The sequence below is a fragment of the Manis javanica genome, chromosome 12 (genome assembly GCF_040802235.1).
Source record: "Manis javanica isolate MJ-LG chromosome 12, MJ_LKY, whole genome shotgun sequence".
Classification (NCBI taxonomy): domain Eukaryota; kingdom Metazoa; phylum Chordata; class Mammalia; order Pholidota; family Manidae; genus Manis; species Manis javanica.
The window spans coordinates 84,384,318-84,400,572 of NC_133167.1; the positions used below are offsets into that span (position 1 = coordinate 84,384,318).

The 16,255-nt window shown below is 57.5% G+C and overlaps 2 protein-coding genes across 5 annotated transcripts in view; one reads left to right on the forward strand and one right to left on the reverse strand.

Moving 5' to 3' along the window:
- ADGRA2 (adhesion G protein-coupled receptor A2) overlaps nt 1–11,353 on the forward strand; it is a 33,166-nt gene extending 21,813 nt beyond the window's left edge. For 3 of the 4 annotated variants that reach the window (XM_037003746.2, XM_017674009.3, XM_073218919.1), the window contains 16 exons: nt 158–229; nt 392–463; nt 725–888; nt 1,264–1,477; nt 1,979–2,143; nt 3,022–3,220; nt 3,675–3,824; nt 3,925–4,086; nt 4,850–5,074; nt 5,252–5,468; nt 6,083–6,291; nt 6,930–7,057; nt 7,366–7,489; nt 7,870–8,015; nt 8,531–8,620; nt 8,862–11,353. In XM_037003746.2, the coding sequence (XP_036859641.2) occupies nt 158–229; nt 392–463; nt 725–888; nt 1,264–1,477; nt 1,979–2,143; nt 3,022–3,220; nt 3,675–3,824; nt 3,925–4,086; nt 4,850–5,074; nt 5,252–5,468; nt 6,083–6,291; nt 6,930–7,057; nt 7,366–7,489; nt 7,870–8,015; nt 8,531–8,620; nt 8,862–10,134 (3,610 nt within the window). In that variant the 3' untranslated portion in view covers nt 10,135–11,353. The remainder of the gene's footprint in view (nt 1–157; nt 230–391; nt 464–724; nt 889–1,263; nt 1,478–1,978; nt 2,144–3,021; nt 3,221–3,674; nt 3,825–3,924; nt 4,087–4,849; nt 5,075–5,251; nt 5,469–6,082; nt 6,292–6,929; nt 7,058–7,365; nt 7,490–7,869; nt 8,016–8,530; nt 8,621–8,861) is intronic. The other variant, XM_037003745.2, reaches the window with a different exon arrangement.
- Nucleotides 11,354–11,518: 165 nt separating this feature from the next.
- Nucleotides 11,519–15,532, reverse strand: BRF2 (BRF2 general transcription factor IIIB subunit). The gene is made up of 4 exons (XM_017674016.3): nt 15,228–15,532; nt 14,481–14,540; nt 13,705–14,026; nt 11,519–12,927 (listed from the first exon to the last, which is right to left on the reverse strand). The coding sequence occupies exons 1-4, from the start codon at nt 15,379–15,381 to the stop codon at nt 12,192–12,194; spliced, it is 1,272 nt and encodes a 423-aa protein (XP_017529505.1). The 5' UTR covers nt 15,382–15,532; the 3' UTR covers nt 11,519–12,191.
- Between the last annotated feature and the right edge of the window lie 723 nt (nt 15,533–16,255).

Below are 16,255 nucleotides of genomic sequence, written 5' to 3' on the forward strand. Positions count from 1 at the left end.
GCCCTCCTGCTCAGCCATGCTGCCCCCTCCCACACAGCCTGTCTCTGGGGACAGACAAGGGCACGTTGTCAGCTCAACCCCTTCCTTTTCATCCCACTTCCCACGCACGCGTGTCCCTCACAGCCGATCAGTGTGCTGAGGCTGTGTGTCTCTCTAGAGATCTCTCCAACAACCGGATTGGCTGTCTCGCCCCTGAGACCTTCCAGGGCCTCCCCAGGCTTGTCCGGCTGTGAGTGGGGTGGGGAAGTGGGAAGAGAGGGCTCCCCCAGGGAGGGCTTGGTGGGGAGAAGGCCCACCCAACCTCACAGGCCCCTGCATTCTCCTTTCTCGCACCCCACTCTGGCTCAGGGAAACTCTAAGATCCTGGTTCACTGTTCCCTGCCCCCTGCAGAAACATATCTGGAAACATCTTCTCCAGTCTGCAGCCAGGAGTCTTTGATGAGCTGCCAGTCCTGCAGGCTGTGTGAGTACCTTCTCCCAGCCCAAGGTCTCGGACCTCTGCTGCCTTCCTCTGCCCAGGGGCAGACACATAAGCATGGTAGCCACCACAGCCAGCCGTCTGAGCGGCTGTCACTCCACCATACTTGCTCTGCCACAACTGCCAGGCCTCTGGTGGTGCACACATACTGGTGTCCAGCCTCAGTCTTTCCCTGGGGCTCCATCCCTGCCCTGTGAGCCCACACACCCCCGGCTCTACTCCGAGGACCCTCTGCCCACTCTGCAGGGACCTGGGCACCGAGTTCCTGACGTGTGACTGCCGCCTGCGCTGGCTGTTGTCCTGGGCCCGGAACCACTCCCTGCAGCTGTCTGAGCGTACGCTCTGTGCCTACCCCAAAGCCCTGCACGCCCAGGCCCTGAGTGGCCTCCAGGAGGCCCAGCTGCGCTGCGGTGAGCAAACCCGCATCGTGCACCCGCTGAGGACCCCACCTGGCCCGGATTCCCTCCTGAGGGACCCTGCTGGCTCAAGGCTCTCTCTGCTAACGCGCCACTGGGTGGGGGGCATGTTCTCCGGGCATCCTTCCCCTCAGATCCCGCCGGGGATGGTCCCACATTGGCTTTTCAAAACTGGCTTTGGGACAGCTGGTGCTTTATGTGTTCATGTCTCTTAACTCTTGGGGTGACAAGGGTGCTGTGGAAAGGAGCACTTGTGTTTGTTTGTCCAAAACCTCTCCCCTCCTGTGCTCTTAGCTCTGGAGGCCTTCTCCTGCCTCTGCTTCCCCCCGCCCCCCACGGGATGCTCATGCTCCTGTTGTCTCCCCACAGAGGGGGCCCTGGAGCTGCACACGCACCACCTCATCCCCTCGCTCCGCCAAGTGGTGTTCCAGGGTGACCGGTTGCCCTTCCAGTGCTCCGCCAGCTACCTAGGCAACGACACCCGCATCCGCTGGTACCACGACCGGACGCCCGTGGAGGGCGACGAGCAGGCAGGCGTGCTTCTGGCCGAGAGCCTCATCCATGACTGCACCTTCATCACCAGGTAGAGGTTCTGTCCCCCAGCTGCCCCTGCTCTGCCCACGCCATCTCGCCACCCCCCGAAGGAGCTGTGCCCAGACATGTCCCTGGGCGTTTGTTCGTGTGGGGCGGGGGGCTTATGGAAATTCAGGACTGAAGCACAAATGGCCTGGATTAGGGGTAGAAATTAAATGCCTCATAGAAAAAAACTATATCTGACATTTCGTTAGTGAGGATGCGCTGTATTAGCAGCTCTCACCTGTGTTACTGGACTTAATCCCTCGAGTAGACCTGCAAGAGAGGCATTATCTCCATGACACAGATGGGGAAGTTGAAGCTCAGGAAGCAGTATCTCAAGGCCAGTCAGAATTAAGGCGTCTGTACTTGTATCCCTCACTCGCTCAAAGACCAGGAGCCTGCAGCTCACCCCGCCCGGCCTAGGGCAGGGCGCCTGGGGGGCCGGCGCGGAGCGAGGGGGCCGCCCGAGGGCACCTCAGCGAGCCGCGCTCCGCCCGCCCGCCCGCAGCGAGCTGACCCTGTCCCACATCGGCGTGTGGGCCTCCGGCGAATGGGAGTGCTCCGTGTCCACCGTGCAGGGCAACGCCAGCCAGAAGGTGGAGATCGTGGTGCTGGAGACCTCGGCCTCCTACTGCCCCGCCGAGCGCGTGGCCAACAACCGCGGGGACTTCAGGTGTGCTCTGCCCGCCGCCGCGGAGACCGCGCCCCCGTCCCCAGCCCCCGCCGCCCCGCCCCCGCCCCCGCTTCTGCATCTGAGACCGCAGGGCGCCAGGGGTTCCCCACACACTAAAATGGAGAAAACCACTTCGTTTTGTCACCCATCTCCAAGTTCTTCCGTTGTATTTAAAGAGACCTTATCTCTGTATGAAATCATTATCCTGAAGTGCTTTGAAAAACAAAAGGCTTTTTTTTTGCTTCCTTTTAATAGTTTACAAAGCTCTCCCACCGACAAATATCACATTTTAATATTATAAGATAAATTCTAGCCGAAATAAGCAGGCAAAGAGAGGCAACAAAGGGCCAGGTAATTTATTTGAATGCCCCGGGCGAGGTTCAAAGGCCTGGCTGTCACAGGCCGGGAAGTCACGCGAAAGTAGACAGGCAGCGAGTTTTTAAAGAAGGTAGGGGGAGGCAGAGCTTAGATTTACAGCGGCGCGAGGATTGGCTAGCCTAAGGCACAGCAGCCCGGGACTTTGGCACGTCATAAGTGTCCGACGTGCTCCCCCCTCCCCCCAGTGCCTTCAACCTTACAAATATCCCGATGGCCTCAGTTAGGCAGAGCAGGTATTCTTCCCACTGTACAGCTGAGAACACTGAGGACCAGAAAGGCTGTGACTGGAAGTCAGGACTCCACATGCCCATAGCACCAGGGACAGCGCCATCCAGAGTTAGAAAAAAGGTGGAGCTGGGAACCCCTTGAAGGCCAGGCCAAGCCCCCTCTTCTGCATCTATTCCCCAGGTCCCAGGGGGTCTGGACGCAGTTCTCAGGGCAGGGGAGGGAGCCTTGCCCCAGGAGCCTGGGTCATGGGCAGTTCTCACCTCTGCCCCCAGGTGGCCTCGAACTCTGGCTGGCATCACGGCCTACCAGTCCTGCCTGCAGTACCCCTTCACCTCTGTGCCCCTGAGCGGGGGTGCCCCGGGCACCCGTGCCTCCCGCCGGTGTGACCGAGCTGGCCGCTGGGAGCCGGGGGACTACTCCCACTGTCTGTACACCAACGACATCACCCGGGTGCTCTACACCTTCGTGCTGGTGAGGCCAGGAAAGGAGAGGGGCAGGGAACATGCTGTGAGCTCTGGTCCTGAGGAATCCGGAGGGGAGAAGCCTGCTGGACCCCCAGGGCCTGGAGCTGCGCAGTGAGGGGCTCTGCTCTTCTCCAGCTTTCCTTCTTCCAGGGCATCCAGGCCTGCCAAGGCCACACTAGGGAAGCGTGGGCCATGCCAAGCGTCTTCAGCCACCACACAGCAAGGGCAGCCTTAGGGGGGAACAAGGACGGTGTGAGGTCATCTCATTACCATTGGCCCAGAGGCACTAGAAGTGGGCAGCCTTGATTTATGATGAATTCATCCCCTATAGGCACCTCCTGTCTTGACTGGTCCCAGCTGGTGGGCTATGTGTGCCTGGGCAGAGGAGGGGGCCCCCTAGGGCCAGTTTCTGGAGAAGGAGCAAGACTGGATGGTCCCCTTTCTTCCCCCCAAACCCCCAGATGCCCATCAATGCCTCCAACGCACTGACCCTGGCCCACCAGCTGCGAGTGTACACAGCCGAGGCTGCCAGCTTCTCAGACATGATGGATGTAATTTATGTGGCTCAGATGATCCAGAAATTTTTGGGTTATGTCGACCAGATCAAAGAGGTGAGATTCCACCAGGCCTCTAGGCCCCTGGAACCCCCACCCAATGTGCTCAAGCCTCTGCCCCCAACTCCTGCCCTCAGTGACTACCCCATCCCCCCAGCTGGTGGAGGTGATGGTGGACATGGCCAGCAACCTCATGCTGGTGGACGAGCATCTGCTGTGGCTGGCCCAGCGTGAGGACAAGGCCTGCAGTGGCATTGTGGGGGCCCTGGAGCGCATCGGGGGGGCTGCCCTCAGCTCCCATGCCCAGCACATCTCTGTGGTAATGTGGGTCAGCTAGGAAGGGGTCCTCGGGGGCCTGGCCCTGGGAGGGAACTTAGAGTCAAATGGGGTCAGTCCTCATCATGCAGGAGGGAAAAGCTTCTCTTGAGCAAGGCCCCGAGTCCTCCAAGTATGCATCTGCCATGCACCCAGCTAGCAAGAGCACCGTGCAAGACAGCTTCTGGGGCATGTGGAATCCAGTTCCGGTCGTCAGGGGCAGTGCAAAGGGGAGGGAGGCCAGCGGTACCGAGAAGTTATGCAAGCCTTCATGCTGGGACCCAGGTTGCAGGGCTAGCCTGATGGAAACAGACAGGAGCGGGTAAGAGGGGTGGAAAGAGCGGGAGGAGGGATTGTCGGCAGCACTATGATGGGACGAGGATACGGACATTTCTATTCTCTGAGAGGAGGGTGGCATTTCCAGTGCTGGGTTGTAAACAGTGACCAACTAGGGCAACTAAGAGCATCTCCCAGGGGCCAGATGTGCTAGGCACTCGGGGAGCTATAAGGAGGTGGGACATGGACTGCTCTCCAGCTTAGCTGGGGCAGCAGAACTGGTTTGGGTTAAGAGGTGAGCAAGAACAAGGTACAGGTGAGTGGGAGGAAGGGCCTTAGCAGGCAGAAGGTGCTGTGCCCAGGGTTGGGACACTGGTGGGCATGGCCCTGCCAGGCCTTGAGAAGACAGGGCACAGATCGGCAGAGCGGGACTGTGCCAAGAGAAGGCTGTCATATGTCAGGTTAGGGGGTGACAAGTTCCCTGTCCCTAGAACTCAAGGAATGTGGCATTGGAGGCCTACCTCATCAAGCCGCACAGCTACGTGGGGCTGACCTGCACAGCCTTCCAGAGGAGGGAGGCAGGTGCGCTGGGCGCTAGGCCCGGCGGCTCCGGCCAGAATCCCCCGCCTGAGCCTGAGCTCCTGGCAGATCAGCAGCTCCGCTTCCGCTGCACGACTGGGAGGCCCAGCATCTCCCTGTCAGCCTTCCACATCAAGGTGGGCACCGGGGCAGGAGGACGCTGAGAGAGGGTACCCTGGTGCACGTGCCTGGTGGGGGCGGGTTGTGTGAGATAGGCAGAGCCCAGAGAAGGGGAGGGTGGGACGAGAGGAGGCGGCTGGAAGACAGTTCTAGGGGACCCCCGGCGTCTCTGAGGAACTCCTCTGTCCCCCCAGAACAGCGTGGCCCTGGCCTCCATCCAGCTGCCACCCAGCCTGTTCTCGTCCCTTCCGGCTGCCCTGGCTCCCCCAGCGCCCCCAGACTGCACTCTGCAGCTGCTCGTCTTCCGCAACGGCCGCCTCTTCCGCAGCCACGGCAACACCTCCCGCCCCGGAGCACCGGGGCCGGGCAAGAGGCGCGGCGTGGCCACCCCCGTCATCTTTGCAGGAACCAGTAAGGGGCTGAACTCCCGTCTGCGCGGGATCCCGCCCTCGCCCACAGCGCCCCCTAACGCCCCGGTGGAGGTGACAGGATAGGGGCTCCTCATCATTTCCAAGGAGCATGGGGGACACACACATCCTGTAAAGGAACGGATTGGAGGGGCAAAGGCTCCGGAAGGCATTGGAATTTACATCCCAGATTTGTCAGATTTCAAAAGAACTATAGGCATAAATCCTCGACCTACCTTGGCCTCCCTCCCTCAGTCCCACCTTCCTCACCTGGCCAACTTTCCCTCCCTGGGGTGCCCTCCTGAATCCCCTCCACCTGGGCTTTTGCTTCCTCACCGTGACCTACCTTCTCGTCCCTGACGCCAGCCCCGGAGTCCTCTCCTTCTGGGCATGCCATGGCTACTCATATGGCACTCCCAGCACTTTTACATGGATACATCCCTGTGTCTCCCTGTTTAGCCCAACAACCTGGAGGGCACAGCCCCTGCCTGGCAGCTCACTATATCCCCCAAGCCCAGTGCACGCCCTACCCAGGGTCCAATGCAGGCTTTGCCTGTTGCTCTTTTGCTGACACTTAGTTCCAGAGACGGCCTTATGTGGGTTTTCCTCTCCCTGTAGGTGGCTGTGGCGTGGGAAACCTGACGGAGCCAGTGGCTGTTTCTCTGCGGCACTGGGCGGAGGGGGCAGAACCTGTGGCAGCTTGGTGGAGTCAGGAGGGTGCAGGGGGACCTGGGGGCTGGAGCTCTGAGGGCTGCCAGCTGCGCTCCAGCCAGCCCAATGTCAGCTCCCTGCACTGCCAGCACTTGGGCAATGTGGCCGTGCTCATGGTGAGTGTAGTGGGGCCAGGGGTAGGATGACAGGGACAAGGAATGTGTGCTAGGAAGGGGTTAGTACTCTGATCACCTGGGGCCACAGAGAAATACAGACATGACAGCAGCCTGGTCGGGCCTCCTGGCTGCCAGGACTCATGGGGAAATGTCCCCCTACACTTTTGGAGGTCCTGCTTCCATTTCCAAATGGAGAAAGATGGAACTGGGACCATCTAGCCACATCTTCACATCCAGGCTCCCTGAGGCCCAGATTGTTAAAGTAGAAAAAAAATCTGGGACCATCTCTCCTTTCTGGTCCCCCTCCTCTCCACGTTTTACACCCCCCTTTCTCAGATCCTGAGCAGGCATGTGGCTGTATTCCAGACAGGACCTTCCCCTTCTTTCCTCATCTCTGATTTTCAGTCCCCAGTATACCAAGATGGGGGTTGAGGGGAAGGCCGGCAGTAGATTGTCACACTACCTAAGACCCACTTCCTAAGAGTATATGTTGGGGCACCTACCTCTTTGCCCACCTGGGTAGACTTAAGGCCAAAGCTGAGGACTAAAGCTGACCAGGGCTGGGGGACCGGCCAGGACTCCATGGGGTGGCCTTGGCTGCCTTCCTGATACATGCTTTCTCTTCCTGCTCTTTCCAGGAGCTGAGTGCCTTCCCCAGGGAGGTGGGCGGCTCCTGGGCGGGGCTGCACCCCGTCGTGTACCCCTGCACGGCCCTGCTGCTGCTCTGCCTCTTCTCCACCATCATCACCTACATCCTCAACCACAGGTGGGCACTCCTGCAGGAAGGGGACTGTGGTGGGAAGGCCGGGGATCTCTACTGGCAAGTGTTCCTTTCCCAAGTGGGTCCATGTGACTTCCCCAGGCTCTTGCCTAGCCTTCTATATAAGGGTTCTGGGGTTGGAAGATACATTCTGGGGGTTGAGTCCTTCCTGCCCTGGAGCTTCTATCACATGCGCGCACACACATGCACACGAACACCTGTCTTTCCCCTTCAGCTTTTTCAATGGCCTTGAGACCCCGTGGGCCCACCCTTGGGTTGGGTGGCTCATTCATTAAAGACTGTTTCTGGGGCAGCTCCATCCGTGTGTCCCGGAAGAGCTGGCACATGCTGCTGAACCTGTGCTTCCACATGGCCATGACCTCTGCCATCTTTGCAGGAGGCATCACACTCACCAACTACCAGACAGTCTGCCAGGCAGTAAGCAGGAGAAGGGACCAGGGCGGGGGGCTCCAAGATCAGTGGTGGCAGCATAGAGTAGGCAGACGCAGTGGGGGGAAAGGGGTTTGTGCATATAGGGGGAGGAGAGCATGAGAGTAGGGGGTTGTAAGAAGCAGAGAAACTAGGAAATGGGCATCCAAAGTGGAGAGTAGAGAGACCAGGAATGGAGGAGAGGTCAGGGATAAGCCGGATAGCAACAACAGGATCATGGAGCATCCCGGAGTGGCAGTAGAGAGGTTAACAGCAGGGACAGAGCCTTGGGGAGGATCTGGGTGGAGCTGGGGCTAGGAACAGAGGTGAGTGGGAGAACTCTGCAGCCTGAGGCCCTGGGGTGGCTCAGCCTCCTCCGTCACCCGCAGGTGGGCATCACTCTGCACTACTCCTCACTGTCCACGCTGCTCTGGATGGGTGTGAAGGCCCGCGTCCTCCACAAGGAGCTCACCTGCAGGGCACCCCCTCCTCAGGAAGGGGACTCTGCCCCCCCTGCTCCACGTCCCATGCTCAGGTACATGCTTCCAATGGTCAGCTTTGCAGTGGGGAGGCCTCAGAGGGGGGCATAGGACACCAATATCTATTTTCCTGGCATGGGTATGGGGTGGGTCTGAGGTCCTGGGAGACCATACCCCAAAGACAGAAGAGGCAAGGCTCTAAGTGGCAATGGGTTGCCCAGAGTCATGGAGTGGGTATATCCTTAGGGCTTTTCAGGCATGACCAGGCCAGGGAAGGAAGTGACTCCAAAGGGCACTGGCAGGGATCCTGGAACCTGCATGGCACCCTGACTTCTGCACTGTTTAAGGGGAGGGAGAGCAGTTCTGACCTCTGTCCCTTAGAACAGTCTTGGCCAAGTGCCCTCGGGACCTACCAAGCCTGCCCTGTAGGGGCCTTGCATCCCTAGCCAAAAAAAAAAAAATTCTGACAGCATTTAAGGAGGAAAGATTAGGAGAAACCCTGAGCCGAGGGTTCTGAGCCCCTTCTGTCTTGTTCCCTGTCTCTCTGACCCCACACCTCATGCCTCCCCAGGTTCTATTTGATCGCCGGAGGGATCCCACTCATTATCTGTGGTATCACAGCTGCAGTCAACATCCACAACTACCGGGACCACAGCCCCTAGTGAGCACCACTGCCTGCCTGCCTGCCTGCCCCGGCCCAGTCAGCCCACACAATGCTTTCCTCACAGGCAGGGGCACCTGCCAGGCCCACCCAGCCGGTGACTGTGGCCCAGCCCAAGCCCATGCATGCTGCCCAAACCAGTCTCTGCCTCTCCACTCCCCAGACCCTCTCTCCCCAGTCACCTGCCTAGGGGCCTCCTCGGTCCTGCTCCATCTCACCCCCTGCCTGCATTTCCCCTCAGCTGCTGGCTGGTGTGGCGTCCAAGCTTAGGAGCCTTCTACATCCCAGTGGCTTTGATTCTGCTGATCACCTGGATCTATTTCGTGTGTGCGGGGCTGCACTTAAGGGGTCCTCTGGCACAGAGCCCAAAGGGGGACACCAGCAGGGTCTCCCTGGAGCCAGGGGAGGAGCTGAGGAGTTCCACCCGGCTCAGGAGCAGCGGCCTGAATGACTCAGGGTCCCTTCTGGCTACTGGGAGTGCGGGCGTGCTGGCGCCCGCGCCCCCAGAGAATGGTGATGGACTCTATTCTCCGGGAGTCCAGCTGGGGGCGCTGGTGACCACGCATTTCTTGTACCTGGTCATGTGGGCCTGTGGGGCTCTGGCTGTGTCACAGCGCTGGCTGCCCCGGGTGGTGTGCAGCTGTCTGTACGGAGTGGCAGCCTCGGCCCTGGGCCTCTTCGTCTTCGCCCATCACTGTGCAAGGCGTAGGGATGTGAGGGCCTCCTGGCGCGCCTGCTGCCCCCCTGCCTCGACCTCCCACACCTCGTCCCGGGCCGTTCCCGCCGCCGCAGAGGACGGTTCCCCAGTGTTCGGAGAGGGGCCCCCCTCCCTCAAGTCTTCCCCGAGCGGCAGCAGCGGCCACGCACCGCCCCTGGGCCCCTGCAAGCTCACCAACCTGCAGCTGGCCCAGAGTCAGGGGTGCGAGGTGGCAGGGGTGGCCCGCGGAGAAGGGGAGCCCGAGCCCACGGGCTCCCGGGGGAGCCTGGCTCCGCGCCACTCCAACAACTTGCACCACGGGCGCCGAGCGCACAAGAGCCGGGCCAAAGGGCACCGCGCCGGGGAGGCCGGCGGCAAGAACCGGCTCAAGGCGCTGCGCGGGGGTGCGGCTGCAGGGGCGCACGAGCTGCTGTCCAGTGAGAGCGGCAGCCTACACAACAGCCCGTCCGACAGCTACCCGGGCAGCAGCCGCAACAGCCCAGGCGCCGGCCTCCAGCTCGAGGGCGAGCCCATGCTCACGCCATCGGAGGGCAGCGACACCAGCGCGGCGCCACCGCCCCCCGAGGCCGGCCGGCCGGGCCAGCGCCGCTGCGCCAGCCGCGACAACCTCAAGGGCGGCGGTGGCGGCGCGCTGGAGAGGGAGAGCAAGCGCCGCTCGTACCCGCTCAACACCGCCAGCCTGAACGGTGCCCCCAAGGGCGGCAAGTACGACGACGTCACCAGCACTACAGGAGCCGAGGCTGCCGGGGGCAGCTGCATGAAGACTGGCCTCTGGAAGAGTGAGACCACTGTCTAGGGCGGGGTGGGCGATGCTTTAGGACAGGCTGGCCACACGGGCTTGTTACCCAGCTGCTCTGGAGCCCTCAAAGACGTCTATCGGTACGTCAACACGTTTGAGGTAGGGGTGCCCGGGGCTGCACCTGGGCTGGCTGGCTTTAGGCCTGGAGGCTGGGAAAAAGAGAAGCTGAGGCCTGCCACTGCCAAGAGGGCCATCCCTCTGGGAGAGTGACAATCCCAGGACCATAGGCATGATGCATTTCCACCCCAGCCCAGGCTAGCTTTGGCAGTCAAATCAGAGCTGTCCGGGATAGCGGGGGAGGTCGTCTTTTGAGTGACAAGTGGATGGGCACAGCCCAGACTAGGTGGGCTCCTCCTTAGGTACTCGCCATTCTGTCCTCACTGCCCCCCTGGTCATCAGCCTTATCAAGAAAAACAGATGACCGGTTTTTTCTCCTCACTGCCCTCTGAAGTCAGCCATCTGTGCCCAGATCCTAGAAACCCTTCCCTGCCCAGTTTTGGGCTAACTAGGGTGCCAGAGTAGCAGATAAGCCAGGTGACCAGGACTGGTGGGAGGTAGTAAGGTGCTGCTTTTCAGATGAACTATGCAAGAGGAGAAGGTGGGGCGGTGTGAAAGGCAGCTTTGGAGATCAACTAGTTACGTGGGAGGGGGACTGGTGGAAAGGGTGCACGATTAGGGACACCATTCCCACAGGAGTGGTACCCAAACCATACAGCATGGTTTGGAGGTGGCACATCAGGACAAGGATGAGGCCCTAAACCTGAGAAGCTGGCTCTGTGGCTGATCCAAGGGAAGCAGAGAGTAGTGCTTAGATACAGGCTGAAGCTACCATACTTTAAACCTGGTCCTACAAACAATGCTCTGAAGAGGGGCTCCCCAACAAGGCTGCAGGTGGTGGTGATGACTTACTGTTGACTTCTAAGACCCACATCCCATCTCTGCTTCCAACACCAAGGGGTTGAGGAAGAACACTTCCCTGCCTCCGAGAGGCCATATGGAAGAGCCATTCCAGTCGTATTAGGGAGAAATTGCCCAAACATCAAACCAGCCTCCTGCCTAGCAGAAGCCTAAGCTAAATATCCTTGAGGCAGTGGGTGGAGATCCTGCAGCTCACCTGGGGCCTGCGCCTTCCCTACCTAAAATACCAGCACTATTTTCCCCAACCTAATAAGCAACCACCAGCCTTTTAACTACAGGACCTAATGAAAGCAGAACCTCAGCCGTGTGGAGAGCAATAGGAAAATGAGGCCTGGCCCAGGGCCCCTCCCAGCCTCAACACCACCCCAGCCTGATCATGAAGGCGAAGGAAGACACGGGAGGGGAGAAAACCCACACACCTTGGGATAGATCCTGTTATTTATGCTTGCTGCACAGACAATACTAGACAGAAAAAAAAAGCTTTGTATTATTATTCCACATATGCTGGCTGCTGTTTACATACCCTGCCGATGCCTTAGCACTGGAGAGCTTTTGCAATATGCTGGGGAGAGGGAGGGAGGGATGAAAAGTGCCAAAGAAAACATGTTCTTAAAAGCTCGGATTTTATACAATAGAATGATTTCTAGCAGATGCCTCTTGTTTTAATATATTAAAATTTTGCAAACCCCTTTGAGCTGTAGTCCACGCACAGTCCTTTTGTTATGAAGCAGAGGATATCAGGACACCACACGTGTGAACCCACCAACCCGTGACTGGGCACAGGCTGCACTACCCGGGTCCTTCCTGAGGGCGGCACACTAGCAGGAGGAGACAAAGCCAGAGGTGGAGAGTGCCTGCCATTCTCCCCAGAGCCTAAGAGGAAAGGCATCCCACAGCAGTTGAACATAGCCAACTTCCTCTCTGGCACCAAAGGGAGGGATTCTCTACAACCCACTCACCCCTGCATTCCTCCTGACTTCTACTTCAGCACCTGGGGTCCAACTAACTGCACAGCCCCTTGGATCTTCTAAACAAGAACACCACCCAAGGACTCACATACACTGGTTTCTCTGGGTATGACAGGCCACTTATCAAGCTGCTGTCAGAGTGGGGTGAGGTGCTCCCCAAGGTGTGCATCAGGGAGGGTTAGGCACACTCGCGGCAGCCTGTCTAGCAGCTTGGGCCTTTTGAAAAGCCCTAATTTCCTGCGGGGTACGCAAATACTGCTCTATTTCACTATCAGAAATGTTCTCATCTCCAGTGACTGTGGAGACAGGGGGTGTGGGACAGATCTGCTTTGGGGGCTTCAACATGCAGGGTGGGAGGAGCAGAGCAGGGCTGGCTGGTCGCTTCCCCGCAGGTAAACCTAAGGAACTACTCTCCACCTCCTCTTCTCCCCGTCCCTGCCCCTGATCCCATCCCTGCCCCTGAAGCTCCTTCTCCTGGGCCTCCAGCTCCGCCGGACCATCCCGAAAGGCCTTGCGAACCAACATGTGGCGGTGCTGCACAAGGTCACCGATGTGCTTCACTACAGACCGTTTGTCAAGTCTCAGAACCCGCAACCAGGCCAGCTGCTCAGCCATCCGCAGCAGCACAGCCAGCAGCTCCTGCAGGCGGGAGGAAGCGGGGTAGGGCAGGTCCACATTGGCCAATTTACAAAATCGGGCCAGGGAACACGTCAACCGATCTGAAGGCTGCAGCGACTGCCAAGCCAGGAAAGCGGCTGCAGTGATGACAGGCAAAGGGTGCCGCCCAGTCACCAGCCATGTCTCATTGGCCAGCTCCACCAACTTCAATGTTCGTGACAGCATTTTCTCTTTGTCTTCCACGAATTTGGCCGGCAGAGATGGGGTGACTTGGAACAGTTTGAAGCTGAAATAACCAAAGTGAGGGTCTGTACTCAATGCCACACAAGACATGCAAGCTATTCCACCCCCTTGGGAACACTCGAGCCTGCTGGGCAGCAAGTTTATACAGCTACTGGGAAAAGAAGGTGAGACTTCTGCCTGAAGGGCAGGAGAAAGCAGAAGGGAGCTAAGATTTGTTGAGCCCTGCCTCCCACCAGCCATTATTCTGAGGGTTTTACCAATGTTCCCCTTTCATCTACTCCACACCTTGTTAAGTGCATTTATAGTTGAAAAATTTGCCCGCAGTCACCCATTTAGGAAGTAACCAAGCTTCAGACCCAAGACAATTTGATGCCCATAGCCTCTGCTTTCGACATTTGTCAGAAGCAAGAAAAGGACCCATCTACCTAAAAACAACAAAGGAGGAGCCTCTAACCTGTGCTGTCACTCACTGGTACCCACCCACCTAGCTCCGCCTGCAGAAGACCCCGCTGGGCAGGGCTGCAGCACACAGCCATGCAGGCTGTGCATAGGGTGGTGGCCAGCCGAACAGCCCTGTGCCAAGGCTGACTCCTACCTTCCCTACACCACTAGGCTGCAGGGAGGGCAAAGGCATTGGAAAACGATAGCACTCTGGAGATGTAAAATGGGATCAACTTTATTAGAACTAGGCACAGAGGAGGGAAAACTGATTTTTCTCCCAAGTCCTTTCAGGGAGGCTTTGGTCAAAGAGACAGCCAAAGGTCAAAGGACTCAGGTCTAAGGGTCCAGCCCATGCCCACATCTCCCACTAGGCAGGTACCTGCTACAGTACGTCTTCACCAGGTCTGCCAGGCACAGCGATGGCACATCCAGCCCCAGGAGCTTCACGATCTGCATGTAGGTGCCAGAAAACACATCCAAATCTGCGTAGAGCATTGTGCAGATGGTTCCCATGGTCAGGGGCCAGTTATGCTGCCGGCAGGTGATTAAGACACAGCACCCGACCAAAACCTCCTTCTTCTGCAGCCTGGCAGCACGGATGCCAGAGTGCCGGTATGCCTGCTGGTAGTAGGCAACTGCTGTGTCCTCGAATGTGGACGGTAACTGCAGAATGCGACAGATGTCTCTCACTCTGCGGAGACCTGGGAAAAACCCCACTAAGAGTTAGAGGGGTCAAACGAGCTACAGTATGGCTCCTGGCACTTTCTGCTAAACCTACCTGATACCAGATGCACAAATAATGTACCCTTCTGTAATGACAAGAGTGACACTGGTGAATCATTCTGTAGGCACAAAGAAATTTCTGGAAAGAAGTCACATGTCAGCCCACTGTTTCTTGGAGGCTAGTCTGATTAAGGGCCAAGTACAAGTTTGATCTGGGGCTCCCGAAGTCGATCAAACACACCCTGAGCAAACCCAACCTTAGACTGGGTTGTTTCCTTTCTTAGAACCATCTCCATCCTTTACTCTTAATTACCATCCACTTTTACCCTACCTTACATGGTAAAGTTTGAAAACAACAAAAGCAAGAAGATGGGCTGGATCATCAGGAGAATATTCCTTAAAGTCACTATATCATAAAAGGTTGATTCTCACCTCGTTGCTGGCTGCGACTAACTTGTTCGTTTTCTCCTGTGCTTCGGGAATATGTTACTTCTGTAAAATAATGGACAAGAAATAACTTTTTAGCCTTTATTCACCAGACCCCTGCCCTCCCACCACAGAAACCAGGACTAGAATTCAAATCATTAGGCATCAGCTCCCTATTTACAGGAGGTGCCTCATATTTGTACACTAAAGGTCCATCAGGTTTTCCAAATACACACACGATTCAGGAAGACCAGGATTGCACTAACGTTGCTACAAGGGTTCCAAATTTTCAGCTGTTCCCCTGTACACCCAACCCATGCAATTTTCCTGGTTGCAGATGGTGGTGGCTGCACTGGTCAGGGACTTGGAAAGCAAAGAAACAAAGATGTTTTTGCCAATTAGTGCTAAAAACTACTTTGGGATAACACCACCTGCTTGCATTCATAAAGAATCGATTTACAATCCTTCCATCATGCCCAGACTAGGTACACAGAATGGAACTTTCTCTCTTGGTTTCATTTCTTCAAGGTTTATTATGCCTACTACACATGCCAGATACCATACTGCGTGCTAGGAAAACAGATGAATGGCAGTCCCTGACCTTCTGCAGGTCACCCGTCCACTTTAGGTCTTTTTCTCCCGTTTTTAAGGGTTGCACTTGACCAGAAGAGGGCGGGAGATGAGAGGAATCTGACGTCAATCCCTCCCCCGCCCTAGGCTGTACCCAAACCCTGGAAAGGCTGCCGCAGGTACCTCGGAGGTTGCCCTCGTCGCTGTAGGTGGTAGTAAGGACGCCCTCGGTGACCACGCAGCCGCAGTCGGAGCACACCAGCTGGCTCTGTGAATAGTGCGAGTCTTCCACGAGCTCAGTAGAGCCGCAATCGGGGCAGCGGCCTCCGCCCGGCATCCCCCAATCCTCACAGCCCCCGCGGGATTTTCCCGCTACCCACCTCGGCAGCCGCGGCAGCCACCGTGCGAAAGTCGTAAACAGGAGCGGAGCCTTCTAAGCTCTGCACCCCTGTCTTCCGCCTGCGCGACCACTGTATGGGCTTCCCTCAGCCGCGAGGCGGAGCCCCACTTCCGGTCCTTTTCTCTGTGGACTCGGGTAGAAACGTAAGCTACTACAGGAGGTTCCGGATCTGGACTGCATCTTCGGGTTCCCCGGTGTCTGTGATCAGGTTGAGGTGAGCCACACCGGGGGTTGAATTTGGGTGAACTTTGTATGTACATGGACATGCGTAACAGACAAGAAATTGTTGCTATCCCCAAACAATTTTCTTTTCTAAAGCACTAGGGGAATGGAAGATTTTCCACTACTCTTTGGTAAGGAATGTTGATTTGGGCCATAGTACAAAGTATATAGGGAGGGTAGTACAGAGAGAGAGCAGAAAATTGTGTTCTACTTTCCAGAGTACTTCCTAGGCCATTGTTTCCTCCTTTTTAGAGAGATGCCATCCATCAAACCACTTGATCACCCAGGAGGACCCGCGCAAGGAGGAGGCAGTAATCCCCACCAGCTCAGGCCCTTACATGCTCGCTCTAGCTGCACACCACACGGGGGGCCTTCAGCACATAGCCTGGGGTGAGCTCTGGCATCCCAAGACTCCTCTCTTCTAGACTTGCCCACTACTGTGAGGTGTGCGAATGAGGACTTATTTCTGGTTGTCCAGCAGATACTGAGACACACTTGCACGCTTGTATGAACACACATACCTCTCCGAAACAGCCATTAGTTTTAGACAGTACAGTCAGCATCCTTACTGGGGTGGGGAAACGTGTCC